A 23,645-nucleotide genomic window follows, 5' to 3' on the forward strand; every position below is an offset into this window, starting at 1 on the left:
GGTGACGCCCTAAGCCCACATAATAATACTAATAATAATTATTATTATTTATACCCCGCCCATCTGGCTGGGTTTTCCCAGCCACTCTGGGCAGCTTCCAACAAAATATTAAAATACAATAGTGAGTCAAACATTAAAAGCTTCCCTAAACAGGGCTGCCTTCCCTTGGTTTGAGGAGCTGGGTAAAAAAAAAAAGAGCAGAATTGGTGCCACAAGAAAGAGAGCCAAACTAGGTGAATATGTAGAATCACTGTAAAGGAGCAGAAGTTTTGGAGTTCCAAAATAGGCAGAAGTTTGAAATGTTGTATCTTTGGGAGAGACACCGTGGGGAGAATATTTCCTCCGTTTTTTCAAAGATAACCTTGTCTTTTATGGCAGAAAGAGAAGCAGCACTTGGAAGAGGCCCTGGCACGTCTGGCAGAGGAAAGACAGGCACTGGCACTGGCCAAAACCTCTTTGGAAGCCCAGCTGGAGGATGCACAGGTAAAGGAAAACCTGACCCTGAGGCTTGCATCAGGCCTGCTCCGTCCCCTTTTGCCCTCCCGGGAGAGTCTTTGGGCTTCCATGTCCTCTGGCCTTTACTGGTGTCCCTGGTGGTGTCACCAGCAGCATTGCTTTCCTGCCACTGTTGTTGAACATCAGCATCATCTTTTGCTTTCTAAGTTTGTATCCCTTTGACTTGCTTTGCAGCATTCTAAGCTGTCATTTTCTTCCCACGAAGCTGGCATGCTTCTCATGGAACGATGAGCAGCAGATCAACAGAACTGCTGGTTCAGGGGACTTTGAAACGGGCTGGATCTGTTGCCGCCACTGCTCCAACTTTATCTCATTGGTAGTCTGGGCTACAGGCAGAACATGCAGTTTTTATTCTCCAGCACTTAATGCTTTTGCCATGCAGCCTCCATCTCTGTCTGATCTGAGTTGGTGTTGGTTGTTTTTCAAGGATTTGTAAACAAATGGTGAAGTTAAATGACCTGTGAAAGATGGATTCATGGGGCTGCAGGAGTGTTTTGGAATGGAGCAGGGCTGGCAGATTTAGTTTTTTTTAAAAAAACACACACAGAGAAAAACACAGTGGTAGCTTTTAACATCATATTGTGTTCTGGTTAAGTGCTACATTGCCTGCTAGGCTCTTTTTCTTCAGGAGAATTCACTCTCTTCTCCTATTTAATTCCTGGTGTGAAACTTTTCAGCTATAAGAACTCCCTTTTATAGTAAGGTAAAGGCATAAGGGGATGTGGGTGGCGCTGTGGTCTAAACCACAGAGCCTAGGACTTGCCGATAAGAAGGTTGGTGGTTCGAATCCCCACGACGGGGTGAGCTCCCATTGCTCAGTCCCAGCTCCTGCCAACCTAGCAGTTCGAAAGCATGTCAAAGTGCAAGTAGATAAATAGGTACCGCTCCGGTGGGAAGGTAAATGGCATTTCCTTACGCTGCTCTGGTTTCACCAGAAGCGGCTTAGTCATGCTGGCCACATGACCTGTACACTGTCTCCCTCGGCCAGTGAAGTGAGATGAGCGCCGCAACCCCAGAGTCGTCCGCGACTGGACCTAATGGTCAGGGGTCCCTTTACCTTTAAAGACATAAGAGTGACCCCTCCTAGCTTTACTTGTGCTGCTGAGGAGTCTCATTTGCCCCATGCTTGGTGTGAACACTGGGGTGGGGGGCGGACCTAAACAATCAGATTCAGAATATGAACTGTACACATTGAGCAGGGTGAGGTTTTTAGGGGCGGGGGTGTGCAGCACATGAACCCCCATTTACATAAATGCCCTTCATCCACCATTGTCCGTTTTGTGCACTGAATTTGCACTTCCCTGGTGCTCAGCACAGTCAAATGCTAGGTGTGCTTCTGGGCATGATTTGCGCTTGGCGGTACTTTACTTACAATGTTACCTCTGTATTTAACCTTTAAAATACTGATTGTGCCCACAGAGCAACATTAAAAGCCCAGGTCCCTGCGCCAGGGAACTTAAATCAGAGGACAACCTTCTCTGATTTTATTTTATTTTTTTAAGTTTCTTGTTACAGCAGGGATTCCCCCCCCCCATTTGTTCTCATTTCTTTGAAGAATGTTAAGTGCATGGGATCAAAAAAATTGCAAGAGAGCATCTCACGCGGTGGCTTTTTTTCATGGCTGCAGAAGGACGTCAGCCGGCTGAACCAGGAGCTGCAACAGTTAACTGACCGGCTGAAAGATGAAGCAAACCAGAAGGATCAGTTAAAGAGGATGAAGAGTGAATTGGAGAATGAGAGGTGGCAACTGGACAAGACTATTGAGAAGTTACACAAGGAGGTACGAGCTGGCTGGAGATTAAATATCAAGGGCAGGGGGAGAGAAAATAAAAGACCAAATTGTACAAAAGGGTTGGAGAGAAAGAGAGAAAGAGGTACAAATGAAAGTGAAATGTGAACTTTGCACTTAATGTTTGGGACCCAGGGAAGATCAATAGGTGCTTTTAGAGCAGGAGTTGTAGCTGGGGCAGGAACACAGCCATCTATCTCAAACGCAAAACTGCAGGAAACGGACAGCACTTCATCCGGGGCCTGAAATGTCAGCAAACCTGGTGATTTATTTCCAGCAAAACTTCAGAACAACATATTCGTTGCTGGTTTGTTGTTGTTTTTTAATCCAGCGGCCTCAGGGCTGCCTGCAGCAAGCACAGCCAAAGAAACACACCTATGCCATCTCTTTAAAAGGCAGCATAGATTAAACATGAATTAGTCAGAATGACTGCCTTCTCTCTCCTCCCCCCCGGCTTTTCATTCCAACCCACAGCCCTTTTTTGCTGCTCCTTTTCTTAATATAATTACTTACGGGTTCATTTTTTAAATGTTTAGAACCACTTTTCTGCTTGTATGGTGAAGGTAGTGTTCAGTGTAACCATAAGAGTTATCTTTAAAAATGCAAGATGAACTATTATTATATTAGCTATTTCATGAAGCCAGATGAGACCACTGGGCCACTCACTCGCCCTTCTCATTGCCAACCAGCACTCCTGGAACTGCCACTTGCATGCCCACCCACCAGTGCTGAGAGCCAAGCCAAGTCCCCACGGTTTAAGTAGCCACTGTGTTTCTAAAAACACTATTCAAAGACTTTATAGCAGAGGTGGGGAGCCTGGTGCCCTTCAAGATGCTTTTGGACTGTGACTCCCATCATCCTTGACCATTGGCCATGCTGGCTGCCGGGGCTGATGGATGTTGGGGTTCCAGCAGCATCTGGAGAACCAGAGAAGCTCCTCACCCACCTTTCACTTTAGAACACAAGCTGAGAAACCAACAGTCTGTGATTTGCTCTTTGGGCTTCTGTGTTCAGCCTAAAGCAGGGGTCCCCAAACTAAGGCCTGTGGGCCGGATCAGGCCCAAGGGACTTGTTTATCTGGCCCTCAGCGACTCCCGCCGCCTGCTCTTACCCGTGCTGCACTGCACAGCTGCCCACTTCTGGGTCGGAGGAGCACTAGAAATAGCTTGTGTGCATGCGCAAGCATTATTTCCGGTGCACATCCGGGTCGGAGGAGGCCCGTGCACATGCACACAAGCTATTTCCAGTGCTCCTCCGACCCAGAAGTGCACCAGAAATAGCGTGTGGACACGCATATGGGCACGCGCTCCCCCGCCCTCCAGCCCACCACGTGATTGGCGCTGGAGACACCAGCCCGAGGCATGGTAAGTTTGCTGACCCCTGGCCTAAAGCTTTTGGATGATGAGAGCCTGCTTTGGGCATCTTTTGATTGCTTCTTGTTTCTTGCTAATGCTTCCTTTCCTTTTTTGTTAGATGGCAGAAATCATTGAGGTTTCACGAACATCGACGCTGGAGCTCCAAAACCAGCTTGATGAATACAAGGAGAAGAATCGCCGGGAGCTTTCCGAGACACACAGGCAGCTGAAAGACAAAAACCTGGAGCTGGAAAAGGCCCACCTGGCATCCCTCAAGATGCAAGAGGAGGTAACGGCTCCTCACCCTGGAAGAATCATCCTGATTCTCTGGGACAATGTGGACTTTTGCTGGGGGGGGGGGCAGGGAGAGAGAGAGAGAGAAATCCTAATCTCACCCGAGTTAGCTCCATCCAAGTCCTTGCCAGTAAGTGTCCTGTTTTGGTCTCCCATGGTCAAGAGAGAGGTAAGAACAGACACAGTGGGCAAGCTTCAGTGTTTTACAAAAATCTGAGAACTTATCAGTGGAGGATATAAAAGAATGTGGCCTCATCATCTTTGAAAATGGGCCATTTTCTATGTTATGATTTACACAGGAACCTCCCTGGGCAAAGTGGTCCAACAAGAAACCTGTATTCCAGCATGATTCAGTAACTGACTGTAAATCCTATAATGAGCTTAAAGGGTCACTGATCATGTAAACAAGCTCCAGGAAGAAGGGAGGGTTTGGCTTGCTGTCCAGGGTTACAGAGTTATTATCTAAGGCTTGCTAAACTAGGAGATGGTTTCGTTAGAATGTTTTTTATCCCATCCCACACCTATCTCCCCAAAAAGCCATTGGCATGCTGCCATCTTGTGGCTGGCAGAAAATCATGCAAGATCACTGATACAAATAGTTAAGACGTGCAAGTTCTGACTTAACAGACTTTGCTCATGAAAGAGCCTGGACTTTTAAAAAAGTCTCTGTGTGAGTAATTCCACGTGGAAACATTACATGGAGATTGTTAATCTGCACACTATATCTAGAGCTGTATCTGTGAATAGGATCTTACAGAAATCTAAGATTCTGAATCTGGAAGTGGTATTGTACTAAAATAATCTTTTTCCACATGAGGGGCTCACAAAGTCACCCAAGAAAGTCCACGAGCACAGAACACACCACCAAAGGCAATTTGTACCAAGGTGTGCTTCTCTTTTGGCTTGCTTAATGAGCCACAACGTCCAGATATTTTGTTGCTTTGCACAAATGGCTGGATCTTCATTTTCCTTGCCTCTTTTGCTCCCATGTTCCCGTTTCCTTTAGACAACCTTCCTCAATCCAGTCCCCTTCCAACTCTATGATTCTGTGACTACAACTCCCATCAGTCCTAGCATCATACAGCTGTACTGGATGAGGGTGATGGGAGTTGTTGTCAAGAACATCTGGTAGATACCAGTTTGGGGAAGGTTGTCCCAGGAGGCTGGGGTGAGTTTTTTTAATTGCTGATCTGGGCAATGCCCTTTGCTTAACAAATGTGGCCAAAGATTCCTGATATTGAAAAAATAGAGCTGCCTTATTTGGTATTTCTTTCTGTAACCAGTTCCTTTCTTTGCTCTCTCCATATCTCAACAACCACTTTCTTCTTCTCAAACTGGAGTGGGTACCTCAAAATGGTTAAGCTGCTTTCAGTGTTGGCTGGACAGGTGAATTTTCACAAGACACCTCCCAAATGGGATTGCTTGCTACACTAGGTCAGGATTCCTGCAGAGGGCAAAGTGGTTTGTTCAAGGGGTGGGCAGTTAGCCTTATGGGGATCCACTGCCCCTTCTCCCCTTTGAATCAGGCTTGGAGGGACGTCAGGCTTATAATAGCAGATGGGCCGATGAATCTGTACTTGGAAAATGCAAGATGGATTTACTTTGCCCTATAAGTTTCTCTGTCCGCAACAGACCAGACTAGTGATTGCCTCCTACACAGGGGGGTCTTTAGCCCACAATTTCTTCTTCTTCTTTCAGATGCATTTTATGGAAAAAGAATTACGAGACCACCAGAGAGCTCAAGATGAGGCTATTACCAAAACACAGCTTCTGGAACAGACTTTGAAAGCCTTGGAATATGAACTGGAGGCCAAAAATCACTTGAAAGAAGATAGAGCAAGACAGGACAAGATCATGGAGGTAGATGAGATGAGTGGGGTGGAGGGTGGGAGAGCGCTGAGTCACCTTTTCAAGCACCACCAGGAAGATGAACACGGGGAGGGGGACTGACTCCAGCTCCAGCTCCTTTCCATAGGCATCACCAGAGGCCAATGAGGTTCGGTTTGATTGGCTCTCTCGCTTGTCTCACACAAGACTATTTAGCTGCCTGGTCTTTGCTTACATGTTTTCTTCCTCCCTTCTCTCTGGAGAGGGAAAGACATGTTGCCCAGACGTGATCAGCTGGCTATTTGAACTAGAGCAGGCTGTCCCTGGCACTGGGACACAGAGCACCCACAGAAACACACCCTACACACAGCCCCGCAAGGGAGTGCATGTTTCAAATCTCACCCTGCTCCATTTACACTCCATCAAATGTTGCCCCTCTAAGTGCCCCTTGAGGTTGCTGGTACATTCACCCCAGTCCTTTTTTCTTCCCCTCACGCCCTGCCACATTTCCACACTTCCTTTCAAAGACTGTTTCCAAGGGAGTGTTACAAAAAGATGACAATATAAGACAAAAAGGAATTGTAAAATGGTAGTAGAATCATAAAACAGCAGCTAAGCTATGTTTTGGCACTCACGGCTCTGCTGGAGTATGTAGAAGCCCCTCAAGTCATCACCGACCCCTTTTCCAGGAAGGGGAACTGGGAAGACTGCCCTTGGTCTGGGAAAAGCTGCCAACTCTGTGGGCTGTGCCAGATGTGGACCTCTGGTTTTCCGGGGTTCATCATGGCTGAGGGGAATGAAACCCTTGTTGCCCTAAAGAACTGCCCCAGAGAATTTTTTGGGGATTTCACATCCAGTTGCTGATTCCTTTAAGCTTGAGAGATGTTGAATGATGATCAATGCAAGCCAGAGATGGGGAGCTTGTGACCCTTTAGTTAATGTTGGGCTACAATTGCTGGCATCCCTGGCCATAGACCATGCTTGTTGGGCTGATGAGAGTTGGAGCCCAATAAACCTTTGGAGACCCACAGGCTCCCCATTCCGGAGATAAACACTTGGGAGCGCACAGTCCTTACCAGTGCTTTTCCCCCTGTTGCTCCATGCCAGTATGCAGCAACAGCACTGTTTTCCAACAGCTTGAAGCAGGAGAACAATGACTGGGGGCTACTCAGTCCTCTGCACCTTGGAAGTGTTTCCAAGATCCCTTTTCCTTGCTTCCCACTTCCTCCAGTTTCTTAGCATTGCCAGTGACAAACATCACAGTTGCCATTGCTGTTGTCACCATGGCAGGTTATTCAGCCAATCCCATCTCCACCCCGGCTGTTCCCTGAGTCCACTGCCTCCTCTTCCCACTCTGATTTGACCAATGAGAGAGACTGTTATATGGAAGGTGACTGACAGCTGGTTTCTGGCTGGGTGGGTGGGGAGCAGTGACCGGCAACTCAGCAAGCCATTGAGGGCATGATTTGCAAAGGTGGGTAGCGCCAGCAGCCAATGAGCTTTGAGAACGGAAAGGAAGGGGTTGAAGGAAAGAAGCCATGCAGGGAAGGCACTTCTGGTGCCTCGTCCCACTGCACAGGCGCCGGTTCCCTCTCCTCTTCCCGCCTCAATGCCTGTCTCCTCATGTGGCTGTGTCACCAGTGGAAGTGCTACAGCTGCTGTAGGGGCGCATATGGGACTTTGCCTCTTTCGGGAGCAAGGCTGGTGCACCTTTGAGTGGTACGGTGAGTACCAGCACAATTTTCCTGGTAAAAAACACTGGTCCTCACCCAGTTTCTAGTCCTGAATTCTTATCTTCCCAAGTTTGCCTTGGCCACCCACTGCCACTCCTTCTTCCCACGGAGAAACTCTCAGCCACTGAGCCAATGTTGTGTCATCTCTTTTAGTACAAGATGTCCCAGCTGGAACTCGAGCTTGAAGAGGAGCGGAACAATTCAGACATCTTGTCTGAAAGGATCAGCAGGTGCAGAGAGCAGGTACCTGAGCAGGGGGAATTATCCACTGGGCAGCTCTGGCTGGAGGGAGCACATTTAGATTCCTGACAATCCTCTGGAGTTCTCTAATTGGGCCCAACCCACCAGCCACCACTCAGCTGTGTTTCTAGGGATTCCATTCACATTCTCCTCCAGATAGCATACAAGATGATTGCCCTGTGTCATCCTTGCAGCTTCTCTGTGTGGCAGGTGGCACTGGGAGAGTAGGACTGGCCCAGGGTGAGTTTGGGGGCCGTGCCAGGAATGTGAGTCCAGCATTCTGTCAGCAGCATCAGCTGGCTGATTTCTTGTTTCTTGTTGGTTTGAACTGGGCATGTACAAGCCTTCTCCTCTTCCTTCCTCTCTCCTGCTTAAAAGTTGTTTGTATTTATGCAGCAGTTTGTGGGGCTAGGGCAAGGGGGCCCTTATTGGACCCACAGACCATGCCAGTGTTCAGTGGGGATGCTGCAGCCTATTCTTTGCCTGGGATCATGGAGTGGAGGTAGCCTTCAAGGGTACTTCAAGCTGTAGTTTTTAATCAGAAGTTTTAAAAGAAACGCAAACCACCAACTTTCTGACCAGCAGCATATTATGTAAGTTGGGAGGCGGGGTGTTTGGGTCAGGGCAAAATAGGTGTTTGTCCCAAAGGCTCTGGAGCCCCTAATTTTATACGAGTTACAAAGTTTTCCTTGTTCTGAGTCAACACTAGGATGGCCAAAGGATGGATTCCCAGGAGACTATTTCAGGGTCTGCTAAACATTCACAATAAAGCAAGGACTAATCATGGGTTTGTTTTGGTCAACATCGTTGATTAAGGGTGCCAACTGACCCAGCCCGGTTTGCCCCTGTGCCTTTAACAAAGGTTTGGGCTGTGGCGATGTGCAGGTGTCATTTCCATGGCATGGATGAAGCTAAATGTTGTTACCACTTGCTAATTGCTGCTGAAGTGACAGCAGCAGGGGCTGACTGAAAAGTTGGCAAACCTTTGGGTGACCCAGGAAACTCCCCTCCCCCATTGCTGGCAAGCTCCCTTAATATGAAGTTAATGGAGACTAATCTGTAGAGTGATCGGCATTAAATAGAAAATATTGCCTAAGTTTTATGGGGCATTTAACTCCTTAAACTGCTGTTCGTCATGATTGAGAAGCTGCACATTTCTGCTTTGAAGTTAATGGCAGCTCTTCCAGCTCAGCAGGTGAGAGTTGTAGCTTCTTCATAGCCCCATCCTTCAGGTGGCTTTGAGAGGAAAGAAATAATTGAAATGTGATTGTGGGACTCCAGGGCCCTGGATTGTGTTCCCTGGATTATGCCCACTGTGTTGTTGGCATCCGAGCTGGGGTATAAGGAAGAGAAGGGAACATGCTGGCTTGCTTTTGCAAAAATGTAAGGAGATGGGAGAACCAGTTGTGTCTCTGTGTCCTTTTGTTTAGTCAGTCCCTAAACCTTGATTAAAGGGACACCACCCAGAATCAATGCTGAGGATGACACTATCAGCAGGAACAAAATCCTGTATTATTATTATTTGCAAAGCCTGCAGGGGTGACTTGAACCCGAGTCCAGCTGTGAATATGAGAGAGCCTTCTTTGGCAATGCCACTGTGCCAGTGGCCAGCATTCAATAGCAGCCCTTCTTCCCCTACTGCCTGGATGCATTCTCGTCCTGCAGCAACTAACAACTGGGGCTGGGAGACGGACGACCAAAGAAAGAAAGCCGACTGAACATGAATTAATTGACTCCGGAGCAGCTTCTCTTGAGGGGCCTGTTTCCATAGCGATGGCACAGTAAATGAGCAAAGGATGAAGTTACACTGGCAGGGCTGTCATTCACTTCTTTTGGCAAAGCAGTCCCAGTGGGTGCTGCACACCTGCTCCTCACTTGGCGCAGGTGCGTGGAGCAGGCAGATGAAAATGTGGGAAGTGCCGGCTCTTTTTTGGCCAGAGAGGTATCCAGGCTTCCATTAGCTCCCTTTATTGAGCAGCTGAGTGTTTCTGCTGAGTCAGGCGGCTCAGGAAACAGAGAGGGCTGAGGACTAGTGAGACATGCGTGTGTCCAGTGGGAGACGGAAGACAGCGGCTGCAGCCGTCTTTAGGCTATTATTAGAAATCAAATTACTTTTCTCCTTGACAACGAACTCCACAGCTGCACCTTGTCCAGAAACAGACCCAAAGCACCAAGCTCTCTAATAAAGGCCCCTTGGACCGGACGTGCTTGCTCTTCAATGGGCCTCCCTTCCAGCTGGAGCAGCTGCTACCTGAAGCCGTGCAGTTCATGCTTCTGCTTGTCATAGAATTAGAACATCTTTGATGCATTGGGGAGGAGAAGATAAAAAAGTCAGAAGGGCACAGTAGGCCCATGTCTCTTCTGTCCTAGTGGCCAAGATGTGCCAGTCTGGGGCTATCAGGAACCTGCCCCTAGATCATGGGTAGGCAAACTAAGGCCCGGGGGCCGGATCCGGCCCAATCGCCTTCTAAATCCGGCCTGCAGACGGTCCGGGAATCAGCGTGTTTTTACATGAATAGAATGTGTGCTTTTATTTAAAACGCATCTCTGGGTTATTTGTGGGGCATAGGAATTCGTTCATATTCCCCCCCCCCAAAAAAAATATAGTCCGGCCCCCCACAAGGTCTGAGGGACAGTGGACCGGCCCCCTGCTGAAAAAGTTTGTTGACCCCTGTCTAGATCCTTCACCAAATTTGATCTTCTCCATCCATCTTTTTTCCTTAAAAAATGTTTAGGGGTACTCTCATTTTGACTCAAGAAAGTCACCATTAATAGTGCAAATTGGGGAAAATAAATACAGTAAATGGACAAAAGTACAAAGAACATGCATGACCTCGTATTACACAGCTGACAGCTTGCAGTAACGCTCACTTCCGTCGGAGACTCGGGAAACACCAGGAAAGGAAATGAAGCTGCCGTCGGAGGTGGTAACAACTATACTGACCAATCACCGTGCTAGATTCCAACTCCTACTTCACACATTAAACGCTCGCTTCCGTGAGACTCAGGAAACACCGTGACAGGAAATGAGGCTGCCATCGTGGGTAGCAATGGAGCTGACGATTCACAGTGCTAGGGAAGAAACTATTTTTTTAAACATTTTTAGTTTCTTCTCCCGTTAGATTCACAAAATGTTTAGGGGTATGTGTACCCCTGCGTACCCCCCCCCCCAAAAAAGTACTGTCTCCACCAAGGAAGAACAAGACCCTCCCGTGGCCCACAGCTCAGTTAACACCTCTTGAGAGCCGCGAAAAAGGTTGCAATTCAGAAAAGCCCAGTAAACCCTGAGGAGACCCCTGCTGCAGACCCCCCAGCATTGGGCCCAGTGAGGTTGGCACCACAGGCAGCCCTTGGGGAAATGTCCAATAGACAATTCTGTGTTGACCCTTCTACACAGAAGCATCCTTCAACCACCACAGCAGCAGCATCCATCACCTCAGTGCCCCTTGCTGTCCTACATCCATCCCTAATGTGAGACCCAGCGATGGCCGCCCACATTTTTCACAGCCTCTGAGCACACAGAGGACACAATAGCTCAGTGTCTGGAACCTCACTGTGACCAGCTACATCCAAGCCCACTGACAAACATCATCCATTTAAAAGCTGCATCTTTAATTAGTTGCTCATTAATTCCCCCCTCCCCTTCAGAATTTTCTTTCATTTTGTCTGGGCCTCCTGAAGCAATTATAGCAGAGTTTTCTGCATGACCCCAATAAAAGGGCCTCGTAAAAGATGAAAGTAGGGACGGTGGGCAGTCCATAACAAGATCTTCCAATGTCAACAACATTGGTTTCAGGAGTTCATGGTGCTTGGGCTGTGTATGTGTGGGCATCTGGAGTGCATATGCTGTCATTTGGAGCACATTGGGATGGACACTTTGTAGGGAACTGCCCCAAAATCAGTTTAAATATCCTTAAAACCTGGACAATGTCCAGAGCTCCTGCAATGGTCTTCCCAGACCCTGTCTCTTGGATATGATGCCAAACTGAACCTTCCACTGGGATCCTCTTTGACCTCATTTTCCTATAAAATGGCGCTGGTATCTTTGGCTAGTATCTCATTCCATCTCTCTCGCGGTGTTTGTGTGGCTGTGTTTTTTACCCTAAGAAAATGACTTTGCTTTCCCAAGCTCTACTTCCCCCACTTCATGCCCCTTCTTGACCTCTCCTTCTGTGGCTAAGCTCCTCCTTTGCTAGCCCCCTTTGTCTTCACCCAAACCCACCATTTGGTCTTTGCCCTCCCCACTGCTCCCTTGGGTCAGAAATAGCTCCCTTCCTTCAGAAGCAGCTTTACAGCGGGCCAGACTATTAGTTCGTCTCAGCACTGCCCACTTTGACTGGCAGGGAGGCTCTCTCTAGCAGTGGCACATGCAGAGAAAAGTCCCATGCGCATTACCTGCAACCTGAGCCTTTTTTAGGCTCATGCTTCTGGAGATTAACCTGGGAGATGCTTCTGGAGCTTTAGGAGATGCTTCTGGAGATTAACCTGGGACCTCTTGCAAAATATGAACAGAAATTGTGCTCCGGCGGCGTGGCAGCAGCAGGAGGCCCCATTAGCTAAAGTGGTGCTTCAGGTTAAGAACAGTTTCAGGTTAAGACCTCCAGAACGAATTAAATTAAATTCTTAACCTGAGGTACCACTGTATTAATATTCATGCTGCCCTTCCCGCCACTTGTGCCCTTTCTGCCCATTTCAGACTGGAAATGCCCTTAGCCGTGGCCAAGTGGGTGAATACTAGCCATGATGGTTGTGTACTACTTTCAGGATCAAAGGCAAGGCCAGCTGCCGAGTACAGTGGTACCTCGGGTTAAGAACTTAATTCGTTCTGGAGGTCCGTCCTTAACCTGAAACTGTTCTTAACCTGAGGTACCACTTTAGCTATTGGGGCCTCCCACCGCCGTGCGATTTCTGTTCTCATCCTGAAGCAAAGTTCTTTACCCGAGGCACTATTTCTGGGTTAGTGGAGTCTGTAACCTGAAGTGTCTGTAACCTGAGGTACCACTGCATCACACCTAGGGACATGCTGTTGCCCTTGTGCCTTGCTTGTGGGCTTTCAGGAAGCCCCTAGTTCACCCCTGTGGGAAGCTGGGCTGGATAGGCCCACTTGGGTCTGCCCCACCTGCCGGTCTCTTTTTAGTGCCTGCAGTTCTACGGCATTGCCTGGAGCTGTAGAGGAGAGTGTTAAGACGTGTTGTTAGGTTGCTACCATTTGGAGGTTTCAGCCTTTTTTCTTTTCTTTTTTGCTTATCACCTACAGATTGAGCAAATGCGGAGTGAGCTACTTCAGGAAAGGGCTGCGAGGCAAGACTTGGAATGTGACAAGATTTCGCTGGAGAGACAGGCAAGGATTGCGGCTTGTTTAGTGCTCAGGCTCGGGGTGTTTGATGCCAGGACCGGACAATGGGAAATATGGATGTTAGCAAGCAGTGCCCCAGACTGTGTACTGAGTGCATTCCCAGTGCCATGGACTGGGGAAAGCCTGGCTCAGCCTCCCCCAGCCTAGATCCCTTCAGATAGTTTGGGCTGCCACACCCACAGCTGCACTCCCAGAATCTTATGGCTGTGCTGGCAGTGGCGTAGCGTGGGTTGTCAGCACCCGGGGCAAGGCAAGTAATTTGAGCCCCCTAACCCGTGGATTTGCGCCCCCTAACCCTAACCCCCAGATGTTGCGCCCGGTGCGGCCGCCCCCCCTGCACCCCCCACGCTACGCCACTGTGTGCTGGCCAGGGCTGCTGGGTGTTGTCCAAAACAGCTGAAGGGCATCAGGTTGGGGAAGGCTTGCCTAGGCCCACACTTCAGGGGTAAAGAGCAGAGCTGCCTCCTAGCAGGGTTGGACACCGGTGCCTCTTCTCTTGGAAATTACACAGGAAAAATCCACCCATAGCCATCCCAGCTTAAACACTTCAGGAGCAGAGTGCCACCTAGTGGTGGACATGCATCTTAGTTGTTCAAAACTAAAGGCTCAGCCAGACATCCTTTTGTCCCACCAGGCACAGCTCCAGGCTTTGAAGCTCTGTGTCCGAGCGGTTTCTTTTTTGGCCCAGCGCTTTCCCTGCTGAATTGGAGAAAATGGCAATCGAGTTTTCTGCAGATTGTCATTTTGCTCCAGTTCAGTGGTAAAACATGGGTTTTCATGAGGAAAGCGCTGGGACAAAAACAAAAACAGAAAATGCTTGGACAAAGAGCTTTAAAGTGCAGATCTGTGCCTGAAAAGTGCGGCAGTATCTGAAATGTGGATGATCCCTACGTGTGTGATTTTCCTTCTCCAAAGGATCCACTATTTTCTTTGTGTTTGTGTAGCTTCAGCATAGAAGCCAACTCCTAGGGGCCAAGGTCCCTTCCGCGACCCCCCCTAAAGTATTTGACTTCCCCCCCAGGTTGATGGCCATTGCCATTCAAATAGGGTTTGTGTGCACTGTGTATTGTGATTGATTGTGTGAGGCGGGGCTTAGCTAGGCCCCCCCCAATATTTTATTCAAGTCGGCACCCGTGATCTTCAGCAAGACTTTCACTACATGTTGTGAAATACAGAAACTTCACATCTATAACTTCCATATCTACAACAGTTTCTGCCAGCCAGTAAAAGCCACCAAAAGAGGTGGGACTTTAAGGCCCATTTCAAAATACAAAGGGGTGAAGTTTCCCTGATTTCCCGTGGGACTGAATTTCACAAATGTGGGGTCACTCAAGAGAAGGGCCTGTTCTGTGTGCCCAGCAACCTAAGCAGGGCCTGTGAAGCAGATTGTTAGGCATAGGCAGGTTGATCTGAATTGTTGATCCTTTCTGAGGAATCTTAAGGGCTTTCAGGGTTATCACAGCACTTGCATCAGACCTGGAAGGTACGAAGGTCAGATCTGAGTAGTGGGCCACAATCCCCTCAGAGGTTTCCATTAATCAACATGAGAGACTCTTCTGACAGAGTGTGACTCATATTAACTGGGGGAAAGAGAAGGATGCCATTCGCCCGTCAAAAAGTCTAGGGCATGCAACTGCCCAGGCCCCGTGATGCATTGCAGATTTGTCCACAGACTTACCTGCTCAATAAGCTCTGCATATTCTTACTCTAGAACAAAGACCTGAAAAGCCGGATCTTTCATCTTGAAGGTTCTTACCAGTCCAGCAAAGAAGGGCTTCTGGTTCAGATGGAAACCAGGATCATGGAACTGGAGGAGCGGCTGGAGAATGAAGAGAGGTAAAGCAGACTGAAAGACCACCCAGGGAACACCATGTCCCAGTCAGATATTCATCTATTTTAAGAGTCGCAACAAGCCTCTCGTCTAAATACTGGAGACCCACCACCTCTGTTAGCTTAAAAAAGAATTGAACCTATTTCAAAATGGGTACCGCTTACAATATTTCAAATCAATATAAAGTTTATAATCCACCCATCCAATAAAAATAACACAACAGCAGAGCCACATATAAGAAGAACAGGTAGTAGATGTAGACCATCCATACTTACTGGCAGTGGACATCAGAATATCTCATGCTGGAGACACACCATACGGAAGGGCTGTTGTCTCTATGCCCGGTTGGCAGACTTCCCACTTTCCCACTTGTCTAGACAGGTCTTTGATATAGAAGGCCTTTGATAATTGTTCCAGGCCTTCCTTACCCTTAGAGACATGTAATTCATGGGTTATTTTCTCTGCAATAGCCAGTTGACATATTTTTCTTCCACAATGAAAGGTTTAATTTTTTTAAAAAAATAATTTTTATTAACAGGCCAATCACATCACATTATCCAAATCACATTAATTCCAAATTATACAGCCAAATTTTAAATTTTGTTGGGGGTACCCGTACATCAAGCTCCAAACAAGTCCACACATCACTTGTATTGCAGCTTTAATTAAACAGTTCTATCCAGTTCAATCCAGATAGTCCTTTATTACTTTCTTCATCTTCTTGTTGTTATCATTTATTCCTTTCTTTCACAAGCAGATTAGAGACAGGCATCCTCTGTGTGGGTTTTATACATTCCAAAGATCATATCGCTCAGGGACAGCTGCCATTCCACGCTTCCATAAAAAATTAATCTTCGGTCTGTCCTTTAATTTTCTCAGGCTTGCCAAGTATATCAGGAGGGCTGTGTCAGGTTAAGATCACATTCCAACCATCCTTCTCATTCCAATGGTCCTGATTCTCCTCCCCCTGTCCTTCTTTCTCAGGCAAGCCTGTCTTTGCGAGACGCCATTTTAAACTGCGTCATAAAATTTTCCTCCCTTCTCGTTGTTTACCAATCATCTCTTTAACTATAGTCCACTCCACACAGTTCTTGAATTCCTGCTTGTGGTTAGTAAAACGCAACGATCTTATTTCTTTCTGGGGTGGAGGGTTATTAATGTCACATAATGCAAAGAAAAGTTTTTTCCTCCACCCCCCCTTCATTCCAAACACACAGTCTCTTAATGGTGGTTCATCAGTTGATTTACTTATCCATCTGTCACTCCGATCACAGAGATCCATTAATCAGCAGTCTTATCTCTCGAACGTCGCTTGATGTATGTGCTTTAGCTTCATTCCAATCATATGTTTCTAATTATAATTCCGAGCTAAAGCAAACCACGCGCTGATTGGAACCGGCGTCAGGAAGAGCCGACCTCATAGAGGGCTCGTGCCAAGTGACCTGCACCCCCTTCTCTCGAATCCGGGGGTGCATTGTGGACACCGCTGGCAAGGCAGCCCCCCCCATCTCCTGGGGGGGGGGTAGGAAGACTGCATACTTCCCATAGCAGCCTCTTAATTACCTCGTATGGGTCAGAGAGATGTTATTGTCGGCCATCTTCCAATGTGCCACCTGGTGGCGCCCCACAATGAAAGGTTTAAGTCCAGTAATATATTTCATTTCTGGGCCAAAGAAGTTCTTCTTGTATCTGGCATTTATATACGAAGTTAATTCGATCTGAAAATTGCTGTTTGATCATCCCATAAGTTCAAAATGACAAGTTGTGGGGAGGCTTAGATGGAGTATTTTTTTAAAAAAAATATATTCAAAAACACCACTCCAAAATTTGGATGTCAGGGGCATTCCCTCAAATATGGGGAAATGTCCCCCTGCTACCGGAGCTGCACCAACAGTCTTGTGGGGCAATTGATGTCATGTGAAAAAGCTGCCCAGGAGTACGATGCTACCTTGCAGAATTTTTAAGGAACATTCCCTTACACAAGCTGAGGTTGATTTATAGGGCTTAAGTACCCATGTTGCATTCTACTCTGAGGCATCCATTTTCAATTGTAGGTCCTTCTGCCAGTTAAGTTGAACATTTTTTGGTTCTTACCTTGCTACCTGTGAGTATGCCCTTCTCTTTTCCTAGGGATCGAGCTAACCTCCAGCTGAGTAACCGCCGGCTTGAAAAGAAAGTTAAGGAGGTCATGATGCAAGTGGACGATGAGCATCTCTCTCTGACAGATCAGAAGGACCAGGTAAGAAAGAAAAGCATCTCTTGGGCTATTGTGGTTACCAAGGATTTGTCCCCCAAATTTACTTTTATTAAGTTTATAGCTCACCCTTCATCTTGGGACTGTGAGCCTCCCCAGGAACTCACTAAAGACACTAAAACCATAACAAATATTACACAATATGAAATGGCTTCCATTTTTAAGAAAAAAGGGCGCTGGTAGTCACCATGAAGTTGTTACAGTAAGTGCTACACTTTTAGCATTTTGGGTGTGTGTGTGCCAGTACTGCATAGAAGAAGAAGAAGAGTTTGGATTTGATATCCTGCCTTTCACTCCCTTTAAGGAGTCTCAAAGCGGCTAACATTCTCCTTTCCCTTCCTCCCCCACAACAAACACTCTGTGAGGTGAGTGGGGCTAAGAGACTTCAGAGAAGTGTGACTAGTCCAAGGTCACCCAGCAGCTGCATGTGGAGGAGCCGAGATGCGAACCCAGTTCCCCAGATTACGAGACTACCGCTCTTAACCACTACACCACACTGGCTCTCTTCTGTACTCTTCTCTCTTCTCATACTCTTCTGTACCCCCAGAAAAAACCACCGAGTACACCTCTGCCTTTTCTTGTATGTTGCATCCAATGCCTTCTGTTGTTCTAAAGCAGGGATTTGCCCACATGGTGTCCTTCAGAGTCTGGGACTCCCATCAAGTCCAGCCAGCCCAGCCAGTGATGATGTTGATGATGGGAGTTGCAATCCAGCAGCATCTGATATGCACCACTTTAGTGACCCATTTATTTTCCAAAGGGTAAAATGCATACATTCATACATACTCGGTCAAAGGGACCCTATGGAGGGTTGGTCACTTCTGGGGCAGGTCCTTCATCTGGCTCCAATTCCCAACCTCTGGCAAAGGCTTTGAGCTTAAGCTTTCTTCTGACCATAAAAATAGCATTTCCCATGATTGCTCCTTTGCTCACATAGGCTCCATGCCCTCCATCAAGGGTTGCTGAGGATGAATGACCCCTTGTCCTCCCAAGCTCTAACTGGCCCATTTCTTCTTATTTCTCAGCTGAGCTTGCGTTTGAAAGCAATGAAACGCCAGGTGGAGGGAGCAGAAGAAGAAATAGATAGGCTTGAGAGCACCAAGAAAAAGCTTCAGAGGGAGCTGGAAGAGCAAGTTGACTTGAATGACCAACTGCAAGGACAGCTGAATGCAATCAAAAAGGAACTCAGGTGGGAAAGGAAGAGCCTTGGGACCCAGGAAGATCTGGAAAGTCACAGCTCCACTTGCCACAGTGGCTCCTTGCTCATGGATTGTATAACCCAACTCATTCTCCTCTTTCTGGATCTAAGAATCTTTGTTTGGAAACCTTAGCCAAGCTGATTGTCCCTGCCCCTTCCAATTTATAATTTTGGGGTTCCATGGCACTTTGGATTGGATTTCCCCGTACCCTAACATTCAGCCCTCTGCTGGGAACTAGTTTAAAATGTCCAAATTTGGAGCTTTCCCTCAAATTCCCTCCAGAAAAAATGTAGGACTTAAGTGTCATGCCCAGAACCTTCACTGCTGAGTTGCCACGGAGCTTATTTTTGTGTAAACATTCTGAGAAAGAGGAACTTTGCAGAAAGGGGCACCTGCCCAAGATTGCAGTGCTCATTCTGGTGTTTCCCCCCAGGGAGGAGGACAGTTGCACCCATTTTCCTAGCCTTGTAGGCATTGGAATGGCTCATTCAAATCAACCAGCGTCTTTAAAATACATCATGGAAGCAGTCCAAATGTTGACAGCCAGCTTATAAAGCCACACTAACATGTTGATATATTTTTGCTTTAGCAGGCACAAAAAGACCTCTAGTAAAATGCTGAATGACCTTGAAGATGACGACGACGACTTCAGCACTGATGGGGAGAGCCTTTATGAAGCACCTTCAGGATTTAAATTCTTAAAGGACGATGATATCAAAAGCTAAAAATTCAGCTGTTCCATGAGTTGTGGATGTTCAGCCTTCATTGTTGAAAAGCAATGAGCTACGGACTCTGGAAGCCAATGGCTGCAGGAATATTGGTGCTGGTTGGCATTTATATCTCTCTCCACCGTGTGCCATTTTCAGACTTGAGATATTTCAGAAATAAACAGCCTAAAACACAAAGGACTTGCTTTCCAAACCCAAAGCTGCCTGCAGCCATAGAGAGTACACCACTAAATTAGGATGACGTTTCTCAGCAGAAATAGGATGGTTGCTAAAATTGTGTCCTAAGGAGCCAGCGCCTTCTGTTTCTAAGTGTGGTTAAACTGCATCCATCTGACATGGATGCTAGATTTTTTTTTAAGAGAGAAAAAGGGTATTTAACTGATGTAACTAGAGGAAACTGTATAGAATGTACATATTTTAAATTAGATGTTTTAATTGATCACACTATAGCTATTTTTGTAAAGCTTTCCATTTTTATAGAGCACATGCAAAGTACTGAAATCTCTGCTGAAATATCATACTATTTTTCAGCTTGAAAAAGCCTTACATTCCAAGTATTCAGCAAGCAAGGTTTTGGGAGGCTTAGAAAAGCTTTTATTCACAGGGCTCATAGAACATAAAGAACAAGTTTTGAGCCAAAAATATTGGATGCTGCTATTCTAGTTCCCAGTCCTTGGTTTTCAGGAGTGTGCGGATGCACTCGCTGTGTCTTTCATACTGATCCTGCCGTTTCAGTGAAGAAAGAGAATTTTGGGAGCTAGGTCTGCATCCCAGGAGCAATGACCTCCACAGGAATGAGCTCCCATGGATCTCAGCAAGGCTTTCCTGATATATGGAAGTACAGCAGTTTGTGGTGCCTTGAGCTTCTCTCACATCTAAATCCTCTGCTGTTCATGAAAAATGAGTAGAGAAAAAACGGTTCTCCTCTGGATTTGCAACTTATTTTTTCCTCAACAAAGCCCCCCTATTTTCAGTTGGTTCATTTCATTTTGACCCAGCAAAGCCCTTGAGAGCAAAAGAACCAGGTGATTTCCTGCTACAGCCAGGTACAGAATCCCCGACTTTTTACTCTAGCTCTACTGCACTCCCACTTCTGGTGTTTGAAGCTGGGTACACATCATGTTAGCCATATTCTATATGAGTCTTAGAGTTTTTGCACAAACTGATATACTGTTTTTTGATGCATTTCCCTCAAACCAGCTTCCATCCCGATTCTGAAAACTTAAGCTGCAGTTAAGCTGAGGGGTGTACATTTGAGACAGTCATCGTGCATTTGCAGATGACACCTTCATGAATAGGATTTTCTGGGGAGGGGAGAAAGGGTTGTAGGCACAGAAAACCAAACAGGTAATGTGCATCAGGTCCACCCAATCTCTGGTGTGCACAGCAACATGCAAATGCAACTTGAAACACATGGGGTTGGGGGAAGCAACCTCCCTGTGTTTTAAGCTGCTAATGTGTACATGGCCAGTCTTGGACCAGAAGCTAAAACAAGCCACTTTGTTCTAAATGGTTTACCAGATCTACTGTTGTGGACCACAAAGAACTGCACAACAAGCAGCTCTCCCACCCTGACTTTGCATTTTATCTACAGGCTTTTATAAACATGCTTTTGTGTACACTGGGGAGGCTAACCTGTGGCCCTTCTGATGATGTTAGACTTCAGCTCCCCTCACCATTCTTGACCATTGGCTACGCTAACTGGAAATAATGGGTGCTGCAGTCCCACATCGTCGGGGGGGGGGGCGGGGCGGACAGATTAGCGAGGATTAATCACACACAGAGGTTTTATTGCAATGCCATATTGCCATCTATGCAGCTTTGGTATTCTATAAAAGGAAGCATCCTGATTCATCAAACTGCTATACTGATGAATGTTGAATTACATGAGAATTATGTTAATTATAGTAGGTGGCCAACTTTGAGGAGTTAATCAGTTTTGGAAATCCATCGCTCAAGATGTTGAGAATGAACTCCAGTTGAATGCTGCCTAGTTAGCAACAAAAACAAGTATGTCTCAAGTGTACTTGGGATTTTAAGTAACTATGGTTATAATAACAATGAAAATCTTGGAAGCAAAAAAAATGTGCATATAGGTCCACAGTAGCACTGTTAAGGGAACAAAGATACCAATTAAAAAGGAAGGGTAAGAAACCATTCCTGATGAAGGAAACTTTGCTTCTGTATTGGAACAGGTAGAGCAGTGTTTGTATGGCTTGAGTCTTGCATAAAAGCAATTAAGCCTCCATAATGCCACCCATTGTGCACACATTAATAAATTCCCCACAACCCTGAAATTGGCAGTACCCTTTAATAGGAGAAGAAGCCTTAGATGAGTCGCAGGGCTATAAGGAAAGTGGGCAGGGGAGGACATAAGTCTGTGGAGTTTGTTTGATCATCTAAGCAAAATCAAATCCAGGCACTGATTGTCCCGTTAGAAATGGCAGCTCCTGGGCTGCTGCAGCAGCTGACTTTGTAGCCTGACGTTCATGCTAAGAGTTCCCAGGGGCAGGTAGAGGCTTCGAGAGAACTGGAATTGGGATGCCATGGAGGTCTGAAAGAATCTGAAAGCACCCAAGTGGTTTTCCTGTGGAAGTTTGATTGGCAGAATAGGCTGGTCCATCTTATAGGGCAGCAGCTGTAGGGAATGGGAAGGGGATTCTAGGTACAGCCAGAGCACCAGCTTTGTATGCAGAAGGGCCCCGGTTCAGTCCATAACCCCTCCATATGAACACAGAATAGCGCTGCTGCTTTGGGCCAAAAAGGCCCTTCCAGTCCAGCATCCTGCTCTCATGGTGATAAGCCAGGTGCCTATTATGGGAAGCCCACAAGTGGGACCAGAGTGCAACAGCACTTTCCCCGCCTGCGATTCCCAGCAAGTGGAATTCAGAGGCACGCTGCTTTCCACAGTGGAGGGAGAACCATGAACCATTGCCTTATCATCCACAAATTTGTTTAATCTTCCTTTAAAGCCATCCAAGTTAGTGACTCTCCCTACCTCTTCTGGGAGTGAATTCCATAGTTTAACTATGCACTGTGTAAAGAACTTTCAAAATACTTGTTATGGGTATCTCAGGTATGCTGGGGGGGGGAACCCACCTGAGATGTTGGAGAACTACTACCCATCAGAGTAGCTCATACGAAGCTAGATGATGCTCAATATGAGGTAACTATTTCTGTTCAAATAGGGAGGTTATACTGTGCAAATGCCATGAAAACAAATCTGAATTATGAAACAGCACAGTATCTCTTGACAATGTAACTGCATAGGAAATGTTCTTAGTGGCTGGTGCCTGATGTTCATGAGTGAGAGGCAAGGTGGCATTTGGAGTTTTCTACCTCAAGTCAAAGAGAAATCTGTGCATACTGGTTAATAGGAATAACTTGTGCTGTAAGTGTGCAGGATTTCCAGTAGGTATTGTGGTTCCTGCCAAACAATGTTATTTTTAGTCCTCTCTCTCCGTTCCAGCTCATCAGCATCAACGAGAGGATTGTCACTAATATCTGTAGGAGGCAGATTGCACCATACTCGGACAGCATTTTTAGAAGGGAAAAAGAAACTGGAAGTCTATTGTGTTGACAATCAATAGAGGCTACCTCTTGTGGTTTTATGTTTGTTCTGAAACTATCATATATACATTATTTTACACTAGTGTTCAGCTGTCCTTCCAGAAATATAGGGCAGAATCTACCAGGAGGTTCCCTTCCAAAGTCCCTGTTCATGTCAAGGATTCATGCAAGAGAAATCTCCTTGTGGACTCTGCCCATAAACTGATTCACTCAAGCCATTTGTTTGTGTGGAGGTGGGAAATCAAATAATTCTGGCAGCTACCTCCAGATATGCTTAAACTGTAAAGGACTAGTCATTCTGAAATAAAATTACATTGGCTAAATATAATCCAATTTTGGAGTCTCTTTGTGCACTTCCAACACCCTCTTTCTCGAGTGTAGAGGCACCCAGTGGACAGTGGTAGCCCAAACAGAGTTGGATCTCGAACATTGTTAAGGGTGGCAGAGTGGAAGACAGTTCAGTGGGAACTTTTATATAAGCCCCATGGAAATGGGTCAACAGGAATAGGCCTAATGGATGAATAACATTCCCTCCATCTCTTCACAATGAGAGAATGGAAGCATCCTGTGGGTTCCTGCGCTTTCTCCTTCCCTCTTTAGTATTAAGCATGTTGCCACGTTATGCCTGCACTGAGATTAACAAAAATGGTGGTAACCTTTTAATCCAGTAGCAAACTAGCTACAAGCCTCTTTTTCAAAAACTTGTTTAAAAACCAGGCATGGTTAGTAGTGGAGCTGTCGTAACACTACATCAAAGCAGTGCTTTTCTTCTAGAAAAAAAGTGCCAGTACAGCATAGCCTTGAGTACCCCCCAAAATAGCACTGCATAAAACAGTATGTCCTGTGTCAAAGGACAGATTTAGTACAGTCAAACCTCAGTTTTCGAATGTCTTGGATGCCAGACAATTTGGAAGCTGAATGCTATAAACCTGGAAGTGGATGCTTCCGTTTTC

The 23,645-nt window shown here is 46.5% G+C and overlaps 1 protein-coding gene and 1 long non-coding RNA gene across 3 annotated transcripts in view; both read left to right on the top strand.

Annotated features, from left to right (window-relative positions):
* Positions 1-19,299, top strand: part of CGNL1 (cingulin like 1) — a 91,110-nt gene extending 71,811 nt beyond the window's left edge. For both annotated transcript variants that reach the window (XM_081887606.1, XM_081887607.1), the window contains 10 exons: positions 379-483; positions 2,144-2,296; positions 3,779-3,949; positions 5,653-5,814; positions 7,668-7,757; positions 13,012-13,095; positions 14,822-14,946; positions 17,072-17,180; positions 18,221-18,384; positions 18,984-19,299. In XM_081887606.1, coding sequence (XP_081743732.1) covers positions 379-483; positions 2,144-2,296; positions 3,779-3,949; positions 5,653-5,814; positions 7,668-7,757; positions 13,012-13,095; positions 14,822-14,946; positions 17,072-17,180; positions 18,221-18,384; positions 18,984-19,119 — 1,299 coding nt within the window. In that variant the 3' untranslated portion in view covers positions 19,120-19,299. The remainder of the gene's footprint in view (positions 1-378; positions 484-2,143; positions 2,297-3,778; positions 3,950-5,652; positions 5,815-7,667; positions 7,758-13,011; positions 13,096-14,821; positions 14,947-17,071; positions 17,181-18,220; positions 18,385-18,983) is intronic.
* LOC309356394 lies at positions 14,958-16,730 on the top strand. Its single transcript, XR_014162756.1, has 2 exons — positions 14,958-15,443; positions 16,578-16,730. It is a non-coding gene; the product is annotated as an uncharacterized lncRNA (long non-coding RNA).
* Positions 19,300-23,645: the final 4,346 nt, after the last annotated feature.

Source organism: Podarcis melisellensis (genome assembly GCF_964234715.1).
Source record: "Podarcis melisellensis genome assembly, chromosome: 14".
Lineage (NCBI taxonomy): Eukaryota > Metazoa > Chordata > Lepidosauria > Squamata > Lacertidae > Podarcis > Podarcis melisellensis.